The sequence below is a fragment of the Panicum virgatum genome, chromosome 1K, assembly GCF_016808335.1.
Source record: "Panicum virgatum strain AP13 chromosome 1K, P.virgatum_v5, whole genome shotgun sequence".
Taxonomy (NCBI): domain Eukaryota; kingdom Viridiplantae; phylum Streptophyta; class Magnoliopsida; order Poales; family Poaceae; genus Panicum; species Panicum virgatum.
The window spans coordinates 36,568,903-36,594,402 of record NC_053136.1 but is presented as its reverse complement, the minus strand read 5'-3'; the positions used below and the strand labels follow the sequence as shown (position 1 = coordinate 36,594,402).

The following is a 25,500-nucleotide window of genomic DNA, read 5'->3' as shown; positions in this document are numbered from 1 at the left end:
AAAAAGTAATAGTATTTATAATACCAAATTTATCCCATCAAATCTACTCTAAAATATATATTAATGGTCCATATATTGAATAGTATAGTTATTGCTATATTTTTCTATATTTGATTAAAATTAGTCAAATTTGACTTAATATAAATCTAATATGACATGTAAATAAAAATAGAGGGAGTATATCATCTCCTTTAGTTTGTTAACGGCTTGTTTAGACCAGTGGCGGGCCCAATGGGTAGTCCGGGTAGGCCCAGGACTACCCAAAATTTTGGCCCAAAAATTTTTTAGAGCTTCAAAACATTGTCCGCATTTGGCCCAAGCCCAATAACTCGCCAACTCTCCATCAGTCCATCTCCCTCAGCCGGTCAGCCCAAACCCTTCCAGTCCCAGACTCCCGTTCGTTCCCCTCCCCGCGACCCCGACCCTGTGCCCCGCCGCCACCCGCGCCCAGCGCCCGCAGGCCGCCGCCGCCCGCCACTCCCCGCCCCCCGACCCCCGTCCCCCGGTCTCATCCCGCCGGCGCCGTGCCTGGGCTGGGCACACGGCCGTGCGGGCGTGCGGTGTGCCTCCGCCTCGCGCCGCGGCCGCCTCGTCGTTACGCGCCGCGCCTTTCGCCGCCGCAGCGCCAGTGGGGTCCGCTGGTCTCGGATCTGCCTGAGGCAAGGCTAGCGCGCTCAGAGCTTTGCTGGCATTGGAGCGGCTTTGCCGTTTCGGCAGCGGCGGGGAGATAGCTCGTTGCTGCGGCGGGGCGACCAGGTCCGTGCGGTGCGCTTCCAATCCCCCGCTTTTATTTCTCCCTTGGTTTCTATCACAGGTGTAGTGAAGTCTGAAAGTCTGTTTCTCGTGTGCAGGGGAATTTGGCTTCGCGGCGGGCGGCGGCATCCAAACCCAGCAGATAAGACCGTAAGAATTTAAGTTCTCAGTTCTCACTAATTGGTTCCAAAATGCTGCTTCAGTATGCGTATACAGAACAAAGAGTTCAAGTGGATTTGTCTTCAGAGGTCTGTACTTTTCCAAAGAAAAATCATAGGTCATATGATACAAATATTTGGCTACCAGGACATAGGGATTCTCTTTCGAAGGTAGAAGTGGTTGGCCATAAAGTAAAAACTAGAAACTAATGATCTTGCAGAGGTTTTCTGCATTAATAATTGAACTTTCCTTCAAGTTTTATCCACCCCTTACCATCAATTCAGAACATAGATGCCTATTTCCTACAAAAAACAGTCATACTGGCATATTCTTACTTTGCAAGGACTTAATGATTGCATATGCTAAACCCATAGTCACAATACAAAAGAGATAAGGCTCCCTCAGAAACATGAAGCCATTGTGATTTCATTAATCCATCATTTTATTGATGTTGCAACATTTTATATTGTAAGTTATTCGAGTTCTCAACTAATTTGTTGAATTCAATGTATTAAGGGACCTTTTTTACTTATGTTATTGTAAATTTGATCGTTATATACCGTATTGTTACCGAAGTGCTATTAGATTATACCGGATTGCATTTTGAAATTTTTTCGCCAGGACTACCCTAGTTTCAATTTCTGGGTCCGCCACTGGTTTAGACCAGTGTGGAAGCTTGCTAAGAGCAGCACCAGTCTACAAATCACGAGGTACTGCTAAAGTTGGACACATCATCCAGGTGCCATCTAGAACAAAAACGTGTGCTAAGCATGACAAGTCCTACCTAAAAAAACATCCTTTCCTGCCGACTGTTCTCGTCCCCTACCGTTTTCTACCATGGCAGTGGAGAAAAAAAATTATTTTACTTGAAGCATCTGATGCAAAATCAAGCTGCATAACTAAGGTCACGTTTAGTTCCAAAAAAATTTCTACAACATCTATCACATCGAATCTTTGAACATATGCATGAAACATTAAATGTAGTTGAAAAATAACTCATTACACAGTTTAACTAACGACGGGACAAATTTTTTAAGTCTAATTAGTTTATAATTAGACATTAATTGTCAAATAACACCAAAAGTGCGACAGTATCAAAATCCAAAAAATTTCGCGAGCTAAACAAGTCTTAACGTAGTGCTTCAAAGCACCCTCGTCTTCGGCGTATAAATACAGAAAGGCTTCAAAGCACTCGAAATTCCCCAAAATATTAGGAGTCTCTTGGGCGACTAGCGGTATATTTTTATTTCGGAACAATTTTATTTGTTCTCGAACAGATTTTTTTGTATTGCTGGAACAATTAAAAAATTGTTCTGAAATAAAAAGTTTTATTCTGAAATAAATTTGACTATATTAAATATATAGGTCAGTTTATTAGACCAATTTAAACTCAAAACAGAAAATCTGGGATGAGAGCCTAACATGACAGGTCTGCTGCGGTCACCCTAGACCCCAGCAGCGCCCGAAACTGCTCTAAGGGCAATTCCAATGCAGACTACACTCGTAGAGTCTAAACCTCAAAGACTCCATCACAAGAAACTATATTTCCTAATGCAAAGTGTGTTACTTTGGTTTATATGGTCCACTTGTCTCTCTCACATTCATTCTTGATTTACGTGAAGACTTGAAGTCTAAATAAGACATGGAGTCTTGATTTCTCTCTCTTCCATAAATATACTGTTATATCAACAAAACACAATAAATAGGAGATTTAGACTCTATGATAGAGTCTGAGTTGGGACTGCCCTAACGCCTTTCAGCATCCGTTCTCTACTGCCATAAATTTGGGCCGTTGGAAGCAGCAGCCCAGCAGCAGCGCCAACGGGACTGAGGGCTCCGTCAGCAGGAGGGCATGTCGACATCAGGAGTTCAGGACAGGGAGGGCAAACCCGCCAGCGCGGCGGCAGCCATTCATTCCCCCGGACCAGCACGGCGAGGACAGCGCAGGGCTTCCCCAATCCCCACACGGCGCGTCGGGCGGGACGATGGAGACGGCGACGGCGACGGCCGCCGCGCGCCACAAGCTGGCTGGAAACCAGAACCGTGTCGCGCTGCTCATAACTCTACGCGGGCCAATGTTCTGCTCTCCCCAAGAGCGCCCAGGCGGCCTCCAGCTCCAGCCCAGCCGATGCCTCCCCCATGGCGCCGCGAGGAAGCGAATCCCCGCGCGCCCGCCGGGCCCTGACCGTCGCCGCTGCAGCCGCCACCGCCCTCCTCGCCCAGCTGCTCCTCTCCTTGCTCCCCCTGACCGGCGCCGCGGCAGGCTCGCCGTCCCCGGCCCCAGCCCCAGCCCCGGCCCCGGCGCCGCTCCACCTCCCGCCCCCGCCGCGCCAGCAGCAGCAGCAGCACGCCGCGCCCGGGAGCGGCGAGCCCCGCTCCCCGTTGCTGCCGGGACTCCCGGGCGCGCGCCGTCCCCCTCCTCGTGCGGGCTCTCCGGCCGAAAAGTCGGCGTGGCAGCGGCTCAACTTCGGCGAGAGGTTCGGGATCGCGCTCACCGGCGTGGCCGTCGCAATGCAGGTGGCGCTCGGCGCGTTCCTGTGCGCGCGCGCGCGGCAGCTGCGCCGTGCGGCGGCCGCGGGCAAGGCCGAGGAGCAGGAGCTGGCAGAGGCGGCCGCTGCGTCGTCGCCGACGGCCGCGTAACCGGCTGAGGCGCCCGCGGCGTTGTGTCTACTGTACATCACTTGCTAGGTTCTTTGTGTCCACTGTACTGTCCGGCGGCGCCCGGCGGCTTCTGTACAGCTCGCCGTCCTTGCCCGGCGAGACACGTAAGTGTGCTGAGATGTACAGGAAGATGAACTGAGTTGTTTTTGTCCCGCAAACCTCCTCGTAGCTTCGATTTTTTTTCTTTTTTTTTGGTGAGAGTGGTGGTGGAGACTGGAGAATATATACCTACAAATCTAATGGCTGCTTGAAGTTTAGCATCTTCTATTCTCAGTGTGGCATCGGCAGGAAGGCATCGCAATGCTGGTTTTCCGATCGACCGTCCACACGCGAACTCGCGGTCGACGCGCTGACCCACGTGGGGGAGCCCACACCCACGTGAATACCCCTCCCAACCCAGCGCTCTCTTTCCCTTTCCCAAATCCTGTTCCCTTCTCTCTCTTTCTTTTTCTCTCAGATCCGGATCCGGTCGTGGGAGCTCCGCCCCCCTTGGCGCGCGGCGCGGAAGACCGGCAGCAGGGAGGCGCGGCGCGGCGCGGCGCGTCGGCGGCGGGTAGGCACGGCGCGGCGACGTTGTAGCTGCTGAAGCTCCATGGGGCCAGGCTCCATGGTGGCGAATCAGTTGTGCGGCGGCGGAACTCCCTGGGGCATGTTGGCTTTGCCCAGGAACTCTCTATCTCTCTCGCTCTCAAGAACTGAACTTGAGCACGAACTCAGAGCAGCAATGGCGATGAACGCCCCGGCCGACGAACGGCCTGTATGTTGGCGACTTTATTCACTGGACTTGGCACCAGGAACAATGGAGCACAGGGGCTACAAATAGGCCACGGACTGCCGGGAGCGAAACCTCCACGTCTGCCCTTCGTGCCATGATCCGCACGTCTCGCTCAGCAGCACCCGAGAGCCTCTCGCTCCTTCCGGGCATCACGGCTTCTCCGTGCGAACCGGCAACCACGCACACCACTCCATCCTACAGCCTAGACTCTATCCAAACTAACACACGCACACGTACACGAGCTAGACGTACGTGACGCGCATACACGATGCAAACTGCAAAGCCACGGCGGAGCTATCCTCCGCACGCACCGGCCCTGACTCAACCTTGCCGCAGCTAGCCTGCAGGCACAACAGAACACACACGCGACCCACGCTGCACACCATGGCGTGTTTATACATGTCGTGTTTAGGGGGAGTTTGTTAGGAATAAACACGCCATGGTGTGCAGCGTGGGTCGCGTGTGTGTTCTGTTGTGCCTGCAGGCTAGCTGCGGCAAGGTTGAGTCAGGGCCGGTGCGTGCGGAGGATAGCTCCGCCGTGGCTTTGCAGTTTGCGTCGTGTATGCGCGTCACGTACGTCCAGCTCGTGTACGTGTGCATGTGTTAGTTTGGATAGAGTCTAGGCTGTAGGATGGAGTGGTGTGCGTGGTTGCCGGTTCGCACGGAGAAGCCGTGATGCCCGGAAGGAGCGAGAGGCTCTCGGGTGCTGCTGAGCGAGACGTGCGGATCATGGCACGAAGGGCGGACGTGGAGGTTTCGCTCAGCAGCACCCGAGAGCCTCTCGCTCCTTCCGGGCATCACGGCTTCTCCGTGCGAACCGGCAACCACGCACACCACTCCATCCTACAGCCTAGACTCTATCCAAACTAACACACGCACACGTACACGAGCTGGACGTACGTGACGCGCATACACGACGCAAACTGCAAAGCCACGGCGGAGCTATCCTCCGCACGCACCGGCCCTGACTCAACCTTGCCGCAGCTAGCCTGCAGGCACAACAGAACACACACGCGACCCACGCTGCACACCATGGCGTGTTTATTCCTAACAAACTCCCCCTAAACACGACATGGTGAAGACGATCTTCACAGCAGCGCCAGCTAGCTCTTCGTCGACGTCGCCACGGCCGCCGCTACAGCCTCTCGACGTGTCGCGACCACAGCCTCCTTCCTCGGCGACACACGCCGTCTTCTTCTCTGCCCGCGACACACGCCGAGCTCTATCGACGTCAGGCGATTCACAGCAGCGCCAGCTAGCTCTTCGTCGACGTCGCCACGGCCGCCGCTACAGCCTCTCGACGTGACGCGACCACAGCCTCCTTCTTCCTCGGCGACACACGCCGTCTTCTTCTCTGCCCGCGACACACGCCGAGCTCTATCGACGCCGGCGACACACGCCTGACGTCGGCACACGCCGTCGTCTACGTCTCCGGCGACACACGCCGACTTCTTCGGCTCCGGCGACACACTCCGTCGAGCATATCATGCCCTGCAGGATCGACACACGATCCACTGCCGCAGTGTCACCATTGGCGACTACGCACAGGCCGACACATGGCCCGGCGACCTCGCCTTGCCGCCGCCAGCGCGCTCTTCGCCGCTGCACTGAACCACCGCTGCTTCTCCGGCCGCGCACACCGCTGGCTGGCGCGCGTGCTGCAGCCGCGTCGAGCATCACATGTGCGCCATGTTGCGGCCCTCCAAGCCGCCTCACACCGTGCGCCTCGCCTGCGTCAGCGCCCACGCGCCGCCACTGGCAACCTCGCAGCACGTTGCGCCCGCGCCCTGATGCGTGACGCAGCCCACGGCTCCGCCGGCCGCCGCGCAGCTTGGCCGCCTCCCCTCCCCTCAACCAAGCTCTTGATACCAATTGTTGGAACCGGGCTAGCTTTTTGGGGGGAGTGGTGGCCCAACAGACCTAAGACCCGCTGCTATGTGTTCGGGCGCGTATGTCGCGGCCCGACGGCCTGGGGTGTGTGGCGGGCACGCTGTGCGTCGGCGGCCCGGTTCCAACAGGGCAGACCTTCGCGAGCGGCGACGGCGGCAGCGGGCTCCCCTGGGGCTGAGCTCCTCAAGCGGCGGTGGCGGCAACGGGCTCCATGGGGCCGAGGTCCATGGTGGCGAATCAGCGCCCGACCTGCGCTCCTTGTCGGCAGCGCAACATCAGGGATACTCGCTGTTTTCAGAGGTAAGCCCCGTGCCTATCAGACCAACTAGATGAGATTTTCCCGCCTAGGTCTTCTCTTGGCTGGTGTTATCTGCTCCTCCTGCGCGCGATTCAAGCTGATTCAACTTCTATTTTGATGTTTTTCCATTTTAGGGTTTCATTTCGGAGGCTGGGTGGGGAGCTGGGTTGTGTTTACTGGGGTATCCTAAGCTGATTCGCGGTTGCTACATGTATTTATACCCCCAACCACTGGCTGCAGTTGCATTTTGGTTGAGAAGGGTGGTAGCAAATTTTTGGCTGCAGGTAGAGATTGACGGCAGAAAAATTTTGGTTGGGTGTCTGTGTGTTGGTAAAGATTTGCTATGTATCCTAAGCTAGCATTTCTTTTGGATACATTTTCCTTTGTACTTTTTGTGCTGTAGTCTTAATTCAACATGCACAGTTCTATATAAATTTTGCAAACTGCTAGCTTATACGAGATATACCTTGATTAGTCTGAAGATATAATTTCGTTGAAAGGTAACCTGTTCCAAAAAATAATGAGGTCAGAGGAAGTATTGATGCTTGCTAAGCAGGGTTGGCATAATTAACTTGCAAATATTTTTCGATTTAGATGCCAATGCAGCCAAATACTGTTGTAAATACAATCCTTTCAAATTCATAGACAGTGAGTTCTTTATTTTTTCAGTACAAGTTGAGCTTTTATAAAATCTAACTTTTCTTAGGGCTTTTGATTATTATCTGATAATGGAATTTGTGTTGCTAGTTGATCTGATTGCTTATTGCTTAGAGTGTGTTTTTTCTATTCTAAAATGGATGCTGGAATATGATGTAGGAAGTCCCACCCCTGGATCTGACTGAAATTCTGGCATATCTAGTACGGCAATATGGACCATTTTAGATCAACTTGGCATACAAAGAGGTATAATACATTATTGTTGGTCTGCACTCTGGGAGCTGAGTCGTGGTTCCTGTCGCTGACCATTTCAGTTTTACAATGTTGTGGTGCAGATCTATGTGACAAACTGGTACAGGTGTTATATAGTAAACGAAATGGTAGGCTCATGTATCATCCCCTTTTAGAGGATAGAACCTTAGCTGAGAACATAACTGAGGAGCTTGATCTAAGAATAGCTAGGGTGTTAGAAAGTACTGGCTATCACAAAGATGAAGGTTTTTGGAATGACCCTGCATAATACAAGATCTCAGACAACAGACGACATGTTGCTATTGTCACCACAGCAAGTCTTCCATGGATGACGGGGACATAAATCAATCCATTGTTTCGTGCTGCATATCTAGCAAGGAGTGCGAAGCAAAAAGTGACGTTGGTGGTTCCTTGGCTGTCCAAGTCAGACCAAGAATTGGTTTACCCAAATAACATCACCTTCAGTTCGCCAGAAGAGCAAGAAACTTATATAAGGAACTGGCTGCAGGAAAGGTTTGGCTTCCAAGCAGATTTTAAGATATCCTTCTACCCTGGCAAGGTAAACACCCAATCTTTGTGGCCCTGTTGTTTATATCCTGAATCCTAGTACTCAGCTTTCCCTGACATTTCCATGGCTCACAAGATGTTATTTCCACAGTTCTCGAAAGAGCGCCGCAGCATTATTCCTGCTGGGGGTACTTCCCAGTTTATCTCCTCAAAAGAAGCAGATATAGCAATTTTAGAAGAACCTGAGCATCTCAACTGGTATCATCATGGAAAGCGTTGGACTGACAAGTTCAATCATGTCATCGGTGTAGTTCATACAAATTACCTGGAATATATCAAGAGAGTAAAAAATGGTGCTATTCAATCTTTCTTTGTTAAGCATATCAACAAATGGGTGACTAGGGCATACTGCCACAAGGTCTTGTGTTCAGGTCAGTTTTGGTGTATCACATTTGGTGCTATGGGAGATAGGTAATGTTGTTCATACTTTTTTCATCCAAACAAATATTTTCTTCCTGAGATTGTGGTGCTCCGTTTTGGCATATAGCTGGTAGACTAATACAGCTGCAAATCTTAAACAAATATTTTCTCTGCTGTTATATCATTGCTAAGTTTTCAATTGCGGACCTTAGCTTCTATGAATACTTGCTCAAGGTCCAGAGGGATTTTTTTTAACTGCCATTTATGGTTCAGCTTCTATGAATACTTGCTCAAGGTCTGGATCCAGGGACATAAAACTGAGCATATAAAACACAACAGGTTCGAGACGATTGTCAACCTGGTTTCACAGTTTGTCAAATAACATCTGTAGTAAACAATTGTCAACATTTTTATCATTCTTTTCCACAAAAAAGTATACAATATTTTTATCTTACCTCTTGAAAATTTTTCTTTCAAAATTTTCTATCTCTCTAATTTTTTTTCACAAATTATTCTTTGAAAATTTTCACTCTCTAATTTTTTCTGCAAAATCATAAAATCAAAAAATTTATATTAATTATATTTTTTACCTCAAAAGTTTTGTCATCATCTCTTTTTCCAATGTTTTTTTGTTGAGAATATATGCTTGTTCAAAAAAAATGTTTACTTTCAAAAAAAATTTCTCATTAAAATTTTCTAGTATAAAATTTGTCCTCAACTTTTTTGTCCTGCTTTTTTTGTTGAGAATATATGCTTCTTAAAAAAAGTTTACTCGCTAAAACTTTCTAGAGCAAAATTTTTACATATTTTTTTGCCCACCTTATTTGTTTCTCATCTTGTTTTTTTCAACTAATATTTTTTCTACTTATTTTTTTAGAAAAATATCTTTTCCAAATTGTTTCCTGTTCTCAAAATGTTTTCCTTGAAAAGTTTTGTCTTAATATTTTCTCTTAATTATATTTTTTACCCAAAATTTTTGTCATCACCTTTTTTTGCTATCAAAAAGTTTACTTTAAATTATTTTTCTTGTCATTAAATTTTTTTGCCCAATCAATTTTATCCAACGGTACAATATTTTTGTCAACATTTTTTTGTTTTGTCTTTCTTCGTTCTTCACTAAGACCATATACTTTTGTATAATGGGTTTGTACTATATACTAAGGATGACCTGCCATACTGATTAGGGTCAATCATGTCATACTGCCATTCTCGTCCTAATTGATTAGGGTCAATCTTTTTGAACAAGAAACAATCGTCAATCAATCTTTTTGAACAAGAAACAATCGTCCCAACTGGTTAGAGTCAATCCCGTTTAACTTCTTGCCATACTCGTCCTAACTGATTAGGGTCAGTCACGTCATACTGTCATACTCGGCCCAACGAGTTAGGGTGCTCTGGATTTTTTTAGGGTTCGACTCCATGGCATATACTTTTGTATAATGGGTTTTTACTATATACTAAGGATGACCTGCCATACTGATTAGGGTCAATCATGTCATACTGTCATTCTCGTCCTAACTGATTAGGGTCAGTCACGTCATACTATCATACTCGGCCCAACGAGTTAGGGTGCTCTGGATTTTTTAGGGTTAGACTCCATGACCATATACTTTTGTATAATGGGTTTTTACTATATACTAAGGATGACCTGCTATACTGATTAGGAGAGGACTGCTGACAAACTAGCTCTTCAAAGAAGCTAAGACTCGATTCTTCTTCTAAAATTCCAGCCTTGCTTGGCAAAGAACTCCAGCATTACTCCCTCCATTCTTCCACAATTTTTAGTTATGAAATTCATCTCTTCCTTTTTAGAGAGCAGCGACCATCTCCTTTGCCCAAAAGGTCCCCCTGAAGATGACCTGCAAATACGAGTTAGGAGTTGATCGATAGAAAATTGCATCATTTCGGCATAGCCAAATGGCCCAACAAAGAGCCACCGCACCTACTAGTAATTGCTTTCTTAGCTTAACAGAAAAACTTCTGAGCCAAGAGCCCAACATGTTAGTTACATTAGAAGGAGGTTGTATCCCAAAAACCATCCTTACTGATCCCCACACAAATTTTGCAACATGACACTCAAAAAACAAATGTCCTTACTAATAGAATTGTATGTATGTTTTTAGGTTTGTAGTGAATTGTATTTATTGCTTTAAGTGGAATCGCCTAAATATATGCAGGAGTTCAGCAATGCCTTTCCTATTAGAGATATATGATCTTACCTAACTTTATGCGATTGTCAATTACATTTTCTTTTCTTGAATACATTTTATCAGTTATGCAAAGTCATCTTAGTTAGCCTACAAATGACATGATCTGTTTAGTTTGATAAATGACATGAGCGTTTCTAAACTTGTTTAGGGACTTTGCCTGCTGTTTTTTATGTATCAAGTCAATTTTGCTTCATCTGGTAGGTTACATACTTCACGCCAAATAAAATTCAGGTTTCCTTTTCTTCAGGCCAAAAGACATCTAAATTAATTGTGTTTGCTATTTTTTACATTCACCTGTTACTGTATCTACCTAGCATGTGTTCCTTTTTCCCCGTTTTTTATCTCTGTATATATTTTTCTGAACATCCCCCTGGCCATTTTTTTTCTATAATTTATGTGCAGGTCATGCTACAAGACACTGATTCAATACCAACTGAGATAGCAGTTAGTCTTTCAGAGAAGAAAATAGGATTCAGACTAGACAATGCAGACTTGGTGAGAACAAATACTATTTCATTCTTCATTTTTTATCCCTTCTTTTATGCCAGCTCTTATAGTTTTTTTTTCTTTTTTTTAACAGGTGCTTGTGCCTTTAAGGAAGTATAGCTTCTGGTATCTTCTTGTAGCCAATTTCAGAGACAAAAGATTTGAAGTCATATGCCCATTCAAGAACATAGATATAATACAATCCGATGCCTTTAATGTTATTTGCAAGTTCAGGAAAGTGTTTAAAGCAGTTCATTCAAAATCTTCAAGGCTCGATATATATGACATGCCAACTGTTTTTGGAAGTGTATCTAACCAGATCAATCAGCTGAGTTTTCTAATTCCCTCTCATCCTACATCACTGGTATATTTTTCTGTTCTTTACATCATTCGTATATTTTTTATCAGCAATGACAGCGGTGTCTTTGTTTTAAAACTTCTTTTATCCTACGATGGCAAGACACATTTCCACTTCAAAGAGGTTAGTTTTTCCTTTTTGACAGAGGTCACTTTATATGACAAATGTTCTAACCATTGCATTCTTGCGCGAAAAAAACAGGAGCATGCAAAGGTACTGCGTGAATCTATAACATATTATCTATGCACTCACGAGGAGAACGAATTGATCTTGCCAAAAATAAAGTATATCGCTCAACAACATGTAAGTGTGATTTTTTAAAAAATAGTATAGTCCAAAACTTTTTTAAATTTAATTTTTTACTCCAGTGCCGAACAGTTTGGATTCATATCTTTTTTATCTGCTTTTTTTTAAACAGAGAATTGAAGTTGACAATTACAAATGCAGGACTAAAAGGTAACAATTTTTTTACTCTAAATATCCAGAAATTTTTTCTTACAAATTTTAATTATTGTATGTTTTGTTTTGTTCATTTTTTTCTTCACAGGATAAGCAAAAAGTAAAAATCTGGTGAAGAGATTTACGGCAGTAAAAAAAACGAGGAGAAAATGTCAGCTATACTAATTAATGTACTTTTTTGTTGTTTGTTTTTGAATCGTGGGGTGTAATATTTTTCACTGATGGAGTTGTAGTATCACAAATTTTGCGTTATAAAAAATTATTCTGTCGAAATATTTTCATTCATTTTTATTCCCCTTTTAAAATTATTCTATCAAATTATTCTTTGTATTCATTTTTTATCTTGTTAAATTTATTTTTTTCATTGAATTGTCTATTCCCTTTTTTCTTTCATTTTTTCCTTAAAAAAGTAAATAAAACTTGGTTTTATGTCAACCCCCCACCCCATATTACACCCGATATCCCACGATCCCGAAAATTGATTGGCTTGCTAAAAGAAAATTTTTAGGCGCGAAGTCCTAAAAGAGAAGGAAAATGATTTCATGTGGGGCCGCTTGAAAGCTGGATTCGCGGGGTGGGTGCGCGTCGCCCCCGCGTGCGTCGCCAGCGTCAAAAGAGAAGCAAAATTAATGTCGCGCGCTCGCTTTCCAAAAACAGAAACATATTCCTGTCGGAGAATCGACCGTACGCGCTTGCTTCTCACGGGCGACCGTAAACTAGCAAGACCTGGAAGGCATTGCGTGTGCATTATTTGCTTGTGTGACATTGTACTGAGGGCCCGTTTAGGTGGCCTTTTAGTGGCTTTGGTTTCATCTGTTTTGAGCAAATCGGAATACTGTAGTGTCAAGCAGTTTTGTAAACTAGGTAAAAGTAAACTAGAATTTTTTTAAAAGAAAAAATAAAAGCCAAGTGAAGTTATTTTTATCCTTCGTCGGCTTCAACTTTACTGGTGAAGCCGTTTTGGAAGAGTTCTCCCAAAAGCCCAAATGACCCCTGAATAGTTGTGTGATTGTCCACTTAGTTTTTTTATTCTTTCTAGAAAAACACTCAAATTGAGTCACCAACGCTGATCTGATGCATATTGGCCGTGTTTGGATGTGGAGGGGTAAATTTGCCCCAAGGCAAATGTTTTATTCCAATCATTTCCCCCCAACAGTTTTACCCCATAAAGGTGTTTGGACTAGGAGTAAATATGGCTACAGATAGCATTTAATGGTCAGTTGGCTTACTAAATAGGTGGTTAGGCTGCCAAGGAGATGGCGCCAACAGCAGCAGCCACAACAATGCCTAAAGTGCTCACATTTTTTTTCAAATGTCCATACACAACAACTTAATTTGAAATTTCCATACAAGTTTATTTGCCAAAACAAATAAATACTATTCATATAAGTTTATTTGCCAAAACAAATACAATCTATTTAATACAAGTGCATACAAGTTTATTCTCCATTAAACAACGCATTAGCTATTTGATCACGGAATGCATTCATGTTGCTATCTTCCGGGAAGTATTCTTCTTCTTCATCGCTATCTAGCTCAAAATCATCTTCAAAGTCTAGCGGAGCGTAGTTTTCATCGTTGTCACACATATCAAAGTTCGTATCTGCCAATTTACTCTCTCTAATGAAATTGTGAATAGCCATGCATGCTACAATAATTCTTGCTTGCTTTGCTATAGGAAATTTTGGCATGTTCAACAGAATCCGAAACTTCATCTTCAAAACTCCAAAGGACCTTTCAATTACATTTCTAACTCTTGCATGTGCATGATTAAAAGTCTCTTTTATACCTCTAGGAGCCGGAGCACCCTCAAATGGTGCATGAGGGTACTTTGTACCTCTATATGGTGCTAGATAACCCGGGCGGTTTGGATACCCAGCATCAACACAATAAAATTTTCCTACAAATGAATAAAACTATTGTGAGACAGAATACTACACAGATTTGAGTGATATTTAGAAATGAGAGAGATAGTATATCAACTAGAGGTGGATGTGGGAACTTGTCAGCATATCTTCTTGTTGCATCCTTGAACACTATCATATCATGTACTGAACCAGGCCATCCCGAAAGCACAAAAGTAAATCTCATGTCGAAGTCACATACAGCAAGCACATTTTGTGATGTGTACTTGTGTCTACACAAATGAGGAACCACTTTACTTTTGGGCACCACAAGCTTCACATGAGTCCCATCTATTGCTCCTATGCAGTCATTGAAGTGTGGCCAAAAGTCTGGATTCTCTAGTACTGGGTGAACTGTTGAGAATGTTGGGTCCTTGGGCTTTATGACATCCTTAGCTAGCTTGAGGACGCTGCTTAGAACTCGGTCAAAATTACGGCTAATACTCTCCAAGGACCTAGTGAACCGATTCTTAGCCTGTCTAACTGACTGAGGAGCACCCACAATCCATAAGAACATACCCAAAGCCTCAACCGAGTTCATTTTTGCTTTTGACTTCAATCCATATGAACTAACCAACAAATTATGCAGCCTGTTAAAAACTGGTCTATGAACCCTAAACATATCATAACAATCTATTGGATCAGCTAGCGTCCTCTGTACCCATTGAATTCCAGTTTCAGGAACTTCCTTCCTTGGCCTCTTGATATAGTAGGTTTGAATATACGTACCTACAGCTGCAACGGTTTGAATGATTAATTCATTATCCCTCTTGAGGTTGTCCCGGGCTATCTTCACAATTTCATCTTCACTTGACAGATGTCCATCATGACTTCCATAAAGATCATTCTTATATGCTGGCAGTTCTTGTAATCCATTAGACATTGGATACATATCATTCCGATAGGCCCACTGGTGTTGTTGATAACCATCATTCTGATAGGCCCCCACTGCTTCCTCACTTGAACCTTCATCCTACATCAACAAATGAACATAAAAGTCAGGTAATACTTAGCAAATTTAAGACAAACAAAGTCAGCTATGCAAATGCAGAACCTTGATCAGAACAGTAATAGAGACAACCATGCACAAACAGAAATATGCATAAACCCATAGGTTCAGTCACACATAGTAAAGCACAGGTTCACACAGACATAAGGCATAAAGCTGCTGCATCATCTAAGGCATAAACTTGCTGCATCATCTAAGACATAAAGCAGCTGCATCATCTAAGACATAAAGCAGCTGCATCATCTAAGACATAAAAGCAGCTGCATCATCTAAGACAAAAGGCTGCTGCATCATCTAAGACATGTTATGCTCCTTGCACCATCTCTGCAAGAAATTCTTCCTTCCTTCCGCAGTCGGTATGGTCATGAAGTATCGGCGATAGAATTTTGATTGGAAAATCTGGCTAGTTGCATAAGCCTCAACATTGTCATGTGGAACACACTGCCAAGCTAACTCCTGGCACTTCTCTATCTCGGCATCAACCTTCTGCTCCTCATTGACTTTTTCTAACTTCTGGGATTCAATCCTCTCTTGTTACAGTTCAAGGTTGCCAGTCACTGAATCTTTATATGTAGTAGCTAGCTGGTTCAACCCTCTAACAAGTGGGTTTTTGCTCTTCTTTTCCCCCCTGCTGGCCGGTGCTTTTTTCTTCTTCAGAGGACTATGGCCTATGCTGGTAGTGCTTCCAACCGACCTTTTGCTCTTGCAACTGCTTATGCTCATAGGACTGTGATCAAATTCCTCCTCCTCTTCCCCCTCTTCGTCCTCCTCCTCATCGCTCTCCTCCATCTCATCATAATCTTGCCCAACCACATACGTGTTGGAGCCATCTACAACTTCTTTATGGAACATTTGGTATAGTTCGTCTATGTAAACTGAATCTCCCCACTTCAACTTGTTCAGCCATGGTATGTTCTGCAACACATATCAAACTTCAGGTGGTGCACAACATCAATGTGTTAAGAAACAGCAGGATGTGGAAGAATATCAAAGTACCTCTGTTTCATCCTTCCAAAAGGTTGAGTCCGCATCGATGCTCCCATCTGGCTTCCTTCCTAATCCAGTGTGAGTTTGCAACTTGACAATGAAATCGTACATGCTCCTAAGTTGGCCAATCCTACTTTTCAGCTGGCTCCTATCATGCAACCTTCCAGTACAGGCCAGAAATTTTTGAGAATGGTATTGTAGGCAGTGGTGTTCATGTTTCCTTGGCTATAATTCCCTGCTTCTACTTGCTCAAGCATCAACTTTAACAGTATTGTAGTGTTGTGATCATTCCAATTTGCCTTGATTTTTTTTCTTCTATAAAATGGAAAACACACAATCATTGGACTACACTACAATGTACAAGTCAAGAGAAATATGTGGGTATAATAAATGCTTACCAAGAAAGGGCCTTGAGAGGTGCCTGTTTCCTGGACCTCGGCAACATCATCTTCTTCTTCCTCGTCTACGTTGACGACAGAAGATCGCCGACGCCCACGGCCACCACCAGTGCTACGACGGCTCGAGCGTCCGCAAGCTGGTGGTTCAGAGGCGGCAGCACAGGCAGACGCAGCATTGCCGCCACGACGACGACCTCCAGCCACCCGTGCGGCCGCAGGTGCGGCCACCGGTGCGGCGGCACGGCCAGTAGCATGGAAAGCGCTGGGAGGTGCCGGTGGGATGGAACTCACAAGGCCTCCGAAGTCCAACCGCCGGCCTTGCCCTCCGCCACCGGCTTCCCATTGGCTCCACCCTCCATTGGTCCTGTGGACGCCGAGAGTGCGGTTGGCACGAACGGGAGGGATTACGGGATCCACGTCCGGCGCTCCGGCTCCACCTTGAATGTAGGCCGAGTACTGGCCGATGTTGGGGAAGCTCCGCTCGACGGCCTGGGAGTTGAGATCGAGGGACTCCAAGCCACGTCGGGGGGGAAGCGTGCCGCCGGTGGATCCCTGTTGCGAGAACAAGTTGAAGCCGGCGTAGGAGGCACCCGCCGAAGGGAACAGCGGGTCCAACCCGTCGTGGCCTGTGCTGTCGCCCTCCATCGTCCCGGCGGCGACGGATCAGATCCGCGGTGGCGGATCTGTGGAGACGGGCGGTGCGGGAGGGGGGCGGTGGCAGCGGATCTGAGACGAGCGGGAGGGATGCCTCCGCGCGGGAGTGGGGCGGATGCGGGATGGGGGCAGATGCAGGGGGCAATAATGGATCTACTTTTTGGTGGGGTCAAGGCAAAGTTTACCCCAATTTGACACCCAAGATGGGGTAAAGGAAATTTGAGGGGCAAAACATTTACTCCAACAGTTTTTACCCCCTTGTTTGGATGTTTAAGGTAAAAGTTATCTCCTTTTACCCTTTTTACTCCTTTTACACCATCATCCAAACAGGGCCATTGTCGGTCGCCGAACACCACCCCAATGCTGTTTCTATGGTTGGCTTGACAAATCTCAACTCACAATCTACGCCCAACGTGGGGGATCCCACACCACGTGAATATGTCGGCACCCTCTCTCTCCGTGTGTTCCCTTCACCTCTCTTCTCTCTCTTTATTTTCCTCCGAATCCCGACAGCTAGAGTTCCGTCTCCGCCCCAAGGCGAGCGCTGCGGAAGGTCGGCGGCGGGGAGGCGCGGCAGCGGGCTCTGCCTCTCAGGAGAGCAGTGCGGAGAAGAGGAGCGGCGCGGTGGGGGAGGCACGGCCCAGGGGCGGCGTCTCGGGGTGGCGCGGCGGTAGCGGGAACCTCCTCCGGGCGCTCGCCCCCGGCGGCGGCTGCGAGCTCCGCGGGGGCAGTAGTGTTTTTTTCTTTTTCAATTTTTTTACAATTTTTTTCCAAAATTCTTTAGTTTAGATTTGGATGCAATAGTTTTACTTCAAATTTTTTTCCAGTTATTCTCAAACTTTTCTGTTTCAAACTTTTTCTCACCAAAATTTTCCTTTTTTCTCTCTTCAAATATTTTTATTGAATTTTTTTCCAAACTTCTTTAGTTTAGATTTGGATGTAAAAAATTTTCTTCAAATTTTTCGAATTGTTCTGAAGTTTTTCTATTTCAATCTTTTTCATTTTTCTATCTTCAAAATATTTCCCTTGAAAATTTTTCGTCACAAAACGACAAAAGATACTAAAAAAGAAAAAAAATTGGTCAAAAATTGACCGTACGGAACCCTCTGTACGGCAGCCCGTAAATTAGAATACTCCGGCCACCACTCAACAAACCTAGTCGCCACCCACCACAAAAGCGAACCCCTAGCAGCGCCAACTGAAATTTTTTAAATTATATTATTTTAATAGTTAATTGCAGAAATAAGTAATGATTTTTCTTTTGCAAAAATAGGTGCCATTCGGGTGCGCAAAACCCGATAGCGAGCAGATCTAGGCTGGATAACTTGTGACATAAACTCAGAACAAGGTAGATTAAACGCCAACCTAACAAGATCTAAGCATATATCGATAACTAGTAGTAGCTATGATAAGCTAGATTAACGGATCAATTAATCTAACAAATCGAAAGCTTCTACCAATAACTTGGTGAGCAAACTAAATCCCGCCGGACGGATCTAGAGAGCTCAATAACTAGTGGACTGTTAGACCCCGTCGGACAGATTTAATGTGCTTGGTAACTGGTGAACAGTTAAACCCCACCGGACGGATCTAGCATGCTCGATAACTTTGAGCACAATGGAGGAAAAAGCGATGCGCCGTCAACCTGAATCCATCTACGCAACTCTACTCGGAACTTATCAACAAGCGGTGGAACATACCTGCTGAGAAAAACTTGTAAAAGAAAAATCTACTGCAACTAGGGTTTTGGCAAAGCTGCCGACATGAATGTAGATGTGCTGAAAAAATTGATGTTTGTTTGGATATGGTTGATCAAAATTTACAAATGATGAAGGTCGGCTATTTATAGTCTAAACCTAAACCTCCTTTGTCGATCAAGATTACAAACTTGCAAATCAAGAAACAACCTTGCCTAACCAAATGACACAAAAAAATCTAAAAGATGACTTGCCAGCTTCATCTGCCAGCTCCTTCTTTAGATGTATCGGCTGCGACGTCTCCCTTGGCTCAAAGGCCCAATCTTCCATTCCTTGCTCCTGGCCCAGCTTTGGCCTATTCCTCATCGGCCGCTTGTCCAACAAATTGACATGTACCAAAAAACGGTGTCAACACACTCCTTCATGTTTATAATCTGTTACTAATCTCTTGTAACTATAGCTTAGCATTTGACAATTTGGTTAGAGATACTTATTAAGTGAGATATTTATATGTTGTACCAACCAACCATGGTTGAATCTTAATCTTTATTGTTTATCTACTTATTCTCTATTGTAAATAATTGATCATCTACTTGATATATGTATCCTAAGTATCTGGGAATAATTTAGACATAACGACTAGACTACCAATTGTGTTCGACTAGCCTGTGCTCTTACGACTAGGTTAAAAATAATGTAGTTCTCGCTGGGTTCTTGATATGCCCGTCAACAACGAGCACACCTGAGCCGACAAACTTGTTTCCAAGCAAGTCCAGGTATTTGAAAGCATTGGTGTGTTCTATGACTGTGGAAGGCGAGGTTGCGGAAGGCGAATTGAACAATGATCCGTTCTTGCTTTGGTACCGCAGTACTTCATCCCATTCCCAGTCTTGTAGTATGTGTATGTCTCCTAATCCGTGTGCTACGTGTGCCATGTAAGCTTTTCTTCCTTTGTTCTGTGCTGTGGCTGGCATCCATACAAACTTGGTAAGCAAAACAAACAATGTCTGTGAAGGTAATAAATGCAGTGAAAATTGGAATCACAAACGGAAATTTCCGCCGTATATCTTTCATGTTAGTTGCTGAATCCGTAGGTATTCCTATCGGCACAAGCTAAGATTGGATCCGATCGTAGGAATAGCAGAATATGCATGTGATCTAGTGCGGTGACAAAATCGACATCGCTGCTTCTAAAACTACATTTGCAGAGGCGGATAATAGGACCACCCGTTCGATGACCCGCTGGAAATGAATTTTCAGCGGTGGACACATCACCCGCTGCTGCAAATAGCTATTTTTAGCTGTGAGCGGAATGAGCAGGTACCACCCGTACCTAAAAACTATTTTCATAGTAGGCAGTGATTAGCAGACACATCGGCTGGTGGGGTGGGGGACGGAAGTGTCGAAGTTCCACTCCTAATAATAATTTTCATCTCTAGATGCGTGGACGTATTTGGTTTGGCTGCGGGAATCCTGGGAAGGTCGCCAGTCCTCGGGGAAAAAATTCCATGGGGACGGGCCCCAAAACTACATCCGTGAGGACCCACCCTCAGGTATTGCTACGTGTATATAGAGAGGATCGGACGACAGCAGCTCCCACGCAGACTCCGCTCGGCTCACGCTGCTCGGCTTCCAGACTTGCATGCTCGGCTCACAAACAAGTCTGACGAAAGGTTGCAGCAGTCTAAACATATCATGCGGCCGCCGCCATCGTCGTCGCCGTCGCCGGCACCATCGTCATCCCCGCCGGCGGCACCATCATCGTCGTCGTCGCCGCCATCACCACCTTGGTCCGCCATCAGTTCACTCACCTGTTGGTGCCCCCTCACGTCTAGCTACACGAATCTGCAGTTCTGCACCTCCACATCTCTGCTCCTCTAGCGCTGTTGACTGTCATCCCCCGCCATCGCTGTCGTCGCCGTGGTCCGCCATAGATACCGTGGCCACTGGTGCCCCCCTCGCCTGGCCCCTCCCTCATTCTACATGGCCCGGATGTGGAGTTGGCAGCGGTCCTAGATCTTCTTCACAACACAAGTAAACATTGGAGATCCACCGTGAGCAGGCTGCTAAGCTGCATGTCTGCTTTAGCTGCTGGTCGAAGATATGTTCAGGATTGTAGTTTGTAGTGATCAAATTACTTATGTACAGAGGTTGATAGGATCAAGGGTTGATGTATATGGTCCCATAAATGACTGATTATTCTTAAGCAATATAGATGAGTTTGCATGTCATATATAGCTGTCAAATTCATGACCTGAACGAATACACTGCAAATGAAAAATAATGTTTTGGCTGTAACACTACTGGGATACAAATTTTCTTGAATTGACTCTTCAGTCAAAATTTAATTTCTTCGCAGTGGCCTGTAGTGTGGCAGCTTGATCAACTCCATGTAAGAGACTTGTGTATCCTCCGCTAATATATGGAACGCCTGGGACTGAAGAATTCCCATACATATTGAGCTGTGGTATTGTGGCATTAGCAAATCCGTTTTCAATCAGCGGAGCAGCCATGGTCCAAGGTTGCCCATAGGCATTAGTTGCAAAGTGTAACATTGTAGTGTTAGGACCAATGCTACCAGCATTTAGATCCTGTGTCAAAGAATATGAAATTATTTATTAAAAGTGCCTATAAGCAAATAAAGTATGAAAAATGAATGTAATCTAAGTCAAATGTAAAGAATATGAAATTATTTATTAAAAGTGCCTATAAGCAAATAAAGTATGAAAAATGAATGTAATCTAAGTCAAATGTCTTACACTAAATTGCTCTGAACCAGCACCTCCATAACTATTTTCTGTAGCATTCTTTGAATCTTCTCCTGTAGTCAAATATATAAAGTTAACTTCACAAGCATAGGATGAAAAACGGCTAGAATTGGTAGAATCAATACCTTTCTTTTTATCACTTTTCTTCTTCTTCTTCTTGCCTTTATCCTTTCCGAAGGAGATGGACCCTCGTTTATTCTTTGCTCCTTTTACCACCTCAGGAACTCTAAACGATATTGTACCTTTTAATGTATCTGTTGTATAATCAGTTGAAACTAGAGGAACCTCATTGGATTGTTCTTGCATCTTGCTCAAAGAATTATCTCCTTCCGAATCCAACTTATCTATGGCTTTCTCCAAATCATCAAGAAGTTCTTTTGATAGTGAACACTTCAATGCAACGGATGTCACCTTTCGTGAGATACGAGCAGCGTGCGTTTGCAAACTTTCCATCTCAGATCCTTGTTTCTCAATATAAAATCCTCTCTTTGTATATTTTGTCCACCTATGCAATATATATTTCGGTGGCAAATTGAAAACATTGTTCACATTGAAGACTTTGAAGGCATGCTTGCACAATATACCTATAAGATATGGATATCATATTTCATCAATTTGTATTAGAAGCTATATTATTGTAATTTAAAATGTGTATACATACCTATGGATTCATACTTCCTGCAAGCACATGTAATGGGAACATCTGCTTTGTTGAATGTGACTATTGCTCCATAATCAGAATACATATGTGTAACCATATATGTCAAAATTGACCTCTCAGTTTGTAACAAGTTACAAGAGAATGAAAATTGTTCTTTAAATTCTGCCTCCAACTCTTTATACATCCTCCCTGTATATGACTCAGCTGCCGTTTTCAAAAGAGGTAACCTTGGGATGCAAGTAACTGGGCTCTTGCGACGTGAATTAAAATCTTCTTCCAACTCATTTCGACGAAGACTATTGCAAACCTTTTCACATTCTACAAGGAGTTCTGAAAGACCTAATTTCCTACGAAATCTTTTCTTGAATACATTATTCATACCTTCACTTCTTTGATTTGAGTGGAGTTCATATCAGCTGTAAATGAGTCACGGTACACCGCAACCCATTTTGTCCTCAAAGCATACAAGTTTGACATCCAGTCGTTGTCCTCAAGTTCATACTCACACAGTAATTCATCCCATTTCTTTTGGATGTAAAACTCGGACCTATCTTCATAGACACATCTCTTGAAGGCTGGTAGAAATTTCTCTGGATGCTTCTGAATTATATGCCCAAGATGTTTTGCAGCATTAAGATAAATGTGCCACAAACAAAGACGGTGCCTTGTGTTTCGGAAGACATAAGCAATTACTCCTGCCATGGCCACGTCTTGATCCGTGAAAATTGTTCTAGGATGCTTGCCTGACATTGTTGTTAGAAAGGTTTCAAAGAGCCAAATAAAATGATTCAATAGTCTCGTTAGACAACAACGCAGCCCAAAAAATTATTGTCTGCTTGTGATGGGCGATTTGATCGCGTTCGCGATGAGCAGATGCCTTTGGCGGCGGCGGCGTACGTGAATGATCTGGAGAAGGCTGAGCCGAGCAGTGATTTGCAAATCTAGCTTGTTTGTGAGCCGAGCTTGCAAGTCTGGAAGCCGAGCAGCGTGAGCCGAGCGGAGCCTGCGTGGGAGCTGCTGCCGTCCGATCCTCTCCATATACACGCGGCAATACCTGAGGGTGGGTCCTCACGGATGTAGTTTTGGGGCCCGTCCCCATGGAATTTTTTTCCCTCCTCGGAGGTCAAACACATGTGCTGAAAACTGAACTCCGCGTGCGCGATGGCACTGCTCGTCAAAGCATGCGTGAGGAAAAAACAAACTAGCAGATCGGATCAGCCGTTGTGTTTTCCACCACCATAAACAATTGGCTGATCTGATGATGTACTGAGATGTCCTATAAATCAAGCCAATACCGGCGCCATGTGGACAAGTACTAGAAAGCCGGCACCATGGAGGCCGACAAGCTACTTCTCGCCGTCGCCGCCGCCGCCGTGCTCGTCGTCCTCTCCTGGAGGCTCATCATCCGGCCTTCCCTCGCCGCCAAGCCGAAGCTCAACCTTCCTCCCGGCCCGCGGATGCTGCCGGTGATCGGCAGCCTCCACCACCTGCTCAGCAGCCCGCTGCTCTTCCGGGTCCTGCGCGGGCTCGCCAAGAAGCACGGCCCGCTCATGACGCTCCGCCTCGGCGAGGTGCCCGCGCTGGTGGCGTCGTCGATGGAGGCCGCGCAGGCGATCCTGAAGGTGCACGACACTAACTTCGCCGACCGGTTCACCCCGGCCACCTTCGCGACGGTCGCCTATGGGGGCACCAACCTGATACTCTCGCCCTACGGCGAGCGGTGGCGCCATCTCCGCAAGATCGTCGTGCAAGAGATGCTCACCGCCACACGGGTGCAGTCCTTCAAGCACATCCGCCAGGAGGAGGTGGGCCGGTTTCTGCACGGCATGGCCGCATCCGCCGCCGCCGGCACCGCGGTGAACTTCTCCACGGCGGTCTCCAAGCTCATCAACGACGCCTTTCTGAGGGAGTGCGTCGGCAGCCGGTGCAAGTACCAGGACGAGTTCCTCGACGCCGTCCACACGGCGTCTCTACTGGCGTCGGGTGTAACCATCGCCGACCTCTACCCGTCTTCCAGGATCATGCAGATGCTGGGCACGGCACCACGCAAGGCTCTCGCAGTCCGCCGAAGGGTCGACCGCATAGTCAAGCAGATCATCCAGGAGGCCAAGGAAGCCATGGAGTGCGACGACAAGACAGTCGACGACAGCTTCATTAGCCTGCTGCTCAGGCTCCAGAAGGAGGGAAGCATGCCCATCCCGCTCACAAATGAAACCATCATTGCTCTCATGTTTGTAAGTTTTCTCACTCTATCACCACCTTCCCCACTCCTCATCCAGCCGGAAAGTAATCAAGCTAGGAAGCTGATGAATATACCTGTGTGTGCACAAATGTTTCTTCTAGGACATGTTAGCTGCGGGCAGCGAGACCTCCTCGACCACGCTGAACTGGGCCCTGACAGAACTAATCCGGTCGCCAGCTGCGATGGCCAGGGCACAGGCTGAGGTGCGAGAAGCCTTCAAAGGAAAGAGCATCATCACCGATGACGACATCGCCAAGTCAGGGATCAGCTACCTCAAGCTAGTGTTCAAAGAAACCCTCAGGCTGCATCCTAGTTCACCACTCCTGATCCCACGTCAGTGTCGCGAGACCTGTCAGGTCATGGGCTACGATATCCCCAAGGGCACAGCCGTGTTCGTCAACGTATGGGCGATTGGCAGGGATCCTTTATACTGGGAAGATCCTGAGGAGTTCAAGCCAGAACGGTTTGAGACTAACAACCTAGATTTCCGAGGGACAAACTTTGAGTTCATCCCATTTGGTGCTGGCCGTCGTATGTGCCCAGGCATTAACCTTGGGCTGGCCAACATAGAGCTTGCACTGGCAAGCCTCCTCTACCACTTTGATTGGAAACTTCCGAAGGGAATGGAGCCTAAGGATGTCGAGATGCGAGAGGCTGTAGGAATGGTTGCAAGTAAGGAAACTAGCCTTATTGTGCACCCCGTTACTTTCATTCCTCCAGCGGTGGCGGCGTAAATTAAGGTACTCATGCATAAAATGGTGTATGGCAAGTATGGCAAGAATCAAGCATGCACACAGTCTATGTCGAGTGATAGATCTGTGTTACATACTCCTCACCTATGCTACATAAGATTTATTATGCATGTAAAAGTTAATTGTTATATTAGACATGTATACCCAATCTGGATTGGATGTTGATCCGGTGACCCAGATTATCATGCAATAAGCTATATATGTTGCCTCTTGGAAGTTCATTTTTTGCCCTAAAACTGTCATCATGATATTCTTTTGACAATGGAGCTCTAATACTCACTACTAAAGAAATTAAATGGGCTTTCGCCACGGCCAAAAAGCATGGCAATATGGTAAAATCGTGGCACTACATACATATCGCAACATATTCAAAACCATCGCAAGCCGTTGCAACTAGTACGTAGCTAGGCTCTAAAATTTTCCCCACGTACAGTTCTTTTTTTTTTTGCAGTAGATGTTAATACTGCCACGGGAATCGACAAGAATTACAACAAATTAGATCCTGACAATAAAAGTGGTCTAGCTATGGTTTTAGTTAATAGT

At 45.8% G+C, this 25,500-nt stretch overlaps 4 protein-coding genes and 1 long non-coding RNA gene across 12 annotated transcripts; 4 read left to right on the top strand and 1 right to left on the bottom strand.

The window, feature by feature from the left end:
* Positions 1–223: 223 nt before the first annotated feature.
* On the top strand, positions 224–1,493 carry LOC120705541. The gene is made up of 2 exons (XR_005687993.1): positions 224–765; positions 852–1,493. It is a non-coding gene; the product is annotated as an uncharacterized LOC120705541 (long non-coding RNA).
* A 1,474-nt stretch (positions 1,494–2,967) lies between these two features.
* Positions 2,968–3,846, top strand: LOC120705532 (formin-like protein 18). The gene has a single exon (XM_039989924.1). It carries the CDS (start codon positions 3,052–3,054, stop codon positions 3,550–3,552), a length of 501 nt encoding a protein of 166 aa, XP_039845858.1. The 5' UTR covers positions 2,968–3,051; the 3' UTR covers positions 3,553–3,846.
* A 2,525-nt stretch (positions 3,847–6,371) lies between these two features.
* On the top strand, positions 6,372–12,170 carry LOC120705499. 8 transcript variants are annotated; one of them, XM_039989905.1, is made up of 13 exons: positions 6,372–6,538; positions 6,671–6,820; positions 7,353–7,439; positions 7,529–8,004; positions 8,104–8,423; positions 10,731–10,779; positions 10,985–11,077; positions 11,163–11,194; positions 11,303–11,395; positions 11,477–11,549; positions 11,628–11,729; positions 11,845–11,882; positions 11,974–12,170. In XM_039989905.1, exons 5-13 carry the CDS (start codon positions 8,413–8,415, stop codon positions 11,987–11,989), a joined length of 507 nt encoding a protein of 168 aa, XP_039845839.1. In that variant the 5' UTR covers positions 6,372–6,538; positions 6,671–6,820; positions 7,353–7,439; positions 7,529–8,004; positions 8,104–8,412; the 3' UTR covers positions 11,990–12,170. The 8 variants fall into 8 exon arrangements, 6 of the variants coding, with proteins under 6 accessions (XP_039845839.1, XP_039845831.1, XP_039845823.1 ...); XM_039989897.1 differs by having other exon boundaries at positions 11,303–11,549; XM_039989889.1 differs by having other exon boundaries at positions 11,163–11,395.
* A 1,144-nt stretch (positions 12,171–13,314) lies between these two features.
* On the bottom strand, positions 13,315–14,879 carry LOC120656893. Its single transcript, XM_039935117.1, has 2 exons — positions 13,869–14,879; positions 13,315–13,785 (listed from the first exon to the last, which is right to left on the bottom strand). The coding sequence occupies exons 1-2, from the start codon at positions 14,679–14,681 to the stop codon at positions 13,735–13,737; spliced, it is 864 nt and encodes a 287-aa protein (XP_039791051.1). The 5' UTR covers positions 14,682–14,879; the 3' UTR covers positions 13,315–13,734.
* Positions 14,880–23,273: 8,394 nt separating this feature from the next.
* Positions 23,274–25,183, top strand: LOC120705497 (zealexin A1 synthase-like). The gene is made up of 2 exons (XM_039989846.1): positions 23,274–24,197; positions 24,307–25,183. Exons 1-2 carry the CDS (start codon positions 23,295–23,297, stop codon positions 24,937–24,939), a joined length of 1,536 nt encoding a protein of 511 aa, XP_039845780.1. The 5' UTR covers positions 23,274–23,294; the 3' UTR covers positions 24,940–25,183.
* The last annotated feature ends 317 nt before the right edge of the window (positions 25,184–25,500 follow it).

What these genes read in the sequence shown, in the direction of transcription:
- LOC120705532 (XM_039989924.1), top strand. Translation starts at nt 3,052, where the DNA reads ATGGCGCCGCGAGGAAGCGAATCCCCGCGCGCCCGCCGGGCCCTGACC.
- LOC120705499 (XM_039989872.1), top strand. An exon ending in GACTAGACAATGCAGACTTG is followed by an intron (nt 11,078 to 11,162) that starts GTGAGAACAAAT and finishes TTTTTTTAACAG; the next exon opens with GTGCTTGTGCCTTTAAGGAA. An exon ending in AGTATATCGCTCAACAACAT is followed by an intron (nt 11,730 to 11,844) that starts GTAAGTGTGATT and finishes TTTTTTAAACAG; the next exon opens with AGAATTGAAGTTGACAATTA.
- LOC120656893 (XM_039935117.1), bottom strand. Translation starts at nt 14,681, where the DNA reads ATGTATCCAATGTCTAATGGATTACAAGAACTGCCAGCATATAAGAAT. An exon ending in AGTTCCCACATCCACCTCTA is followed by an intron (nt 13,786 to 13,868) that starts GTTGATATACTA and finishes ATTCATTTGTAG; the next exon opens with GAAAATTTTATTGTGTTGAT.
- LOC120705497 (XM_039989846.1), top strand. Translation starts at nt 23,295, where the DNA reads ATGGAGGCCGACAAGCTACTTCTCGCCGTCGCCGCCGCCGCCGTGCTC. An exon ending in CCATCATTGCTCTCATGTTT is followed by an intron (nt 24,198 to 24,306) that starts GTAAGTTTTCTC and finishes TGTTTCTTCTAG; the next exon opens with GACATGTTAGCTGCGGGCAG.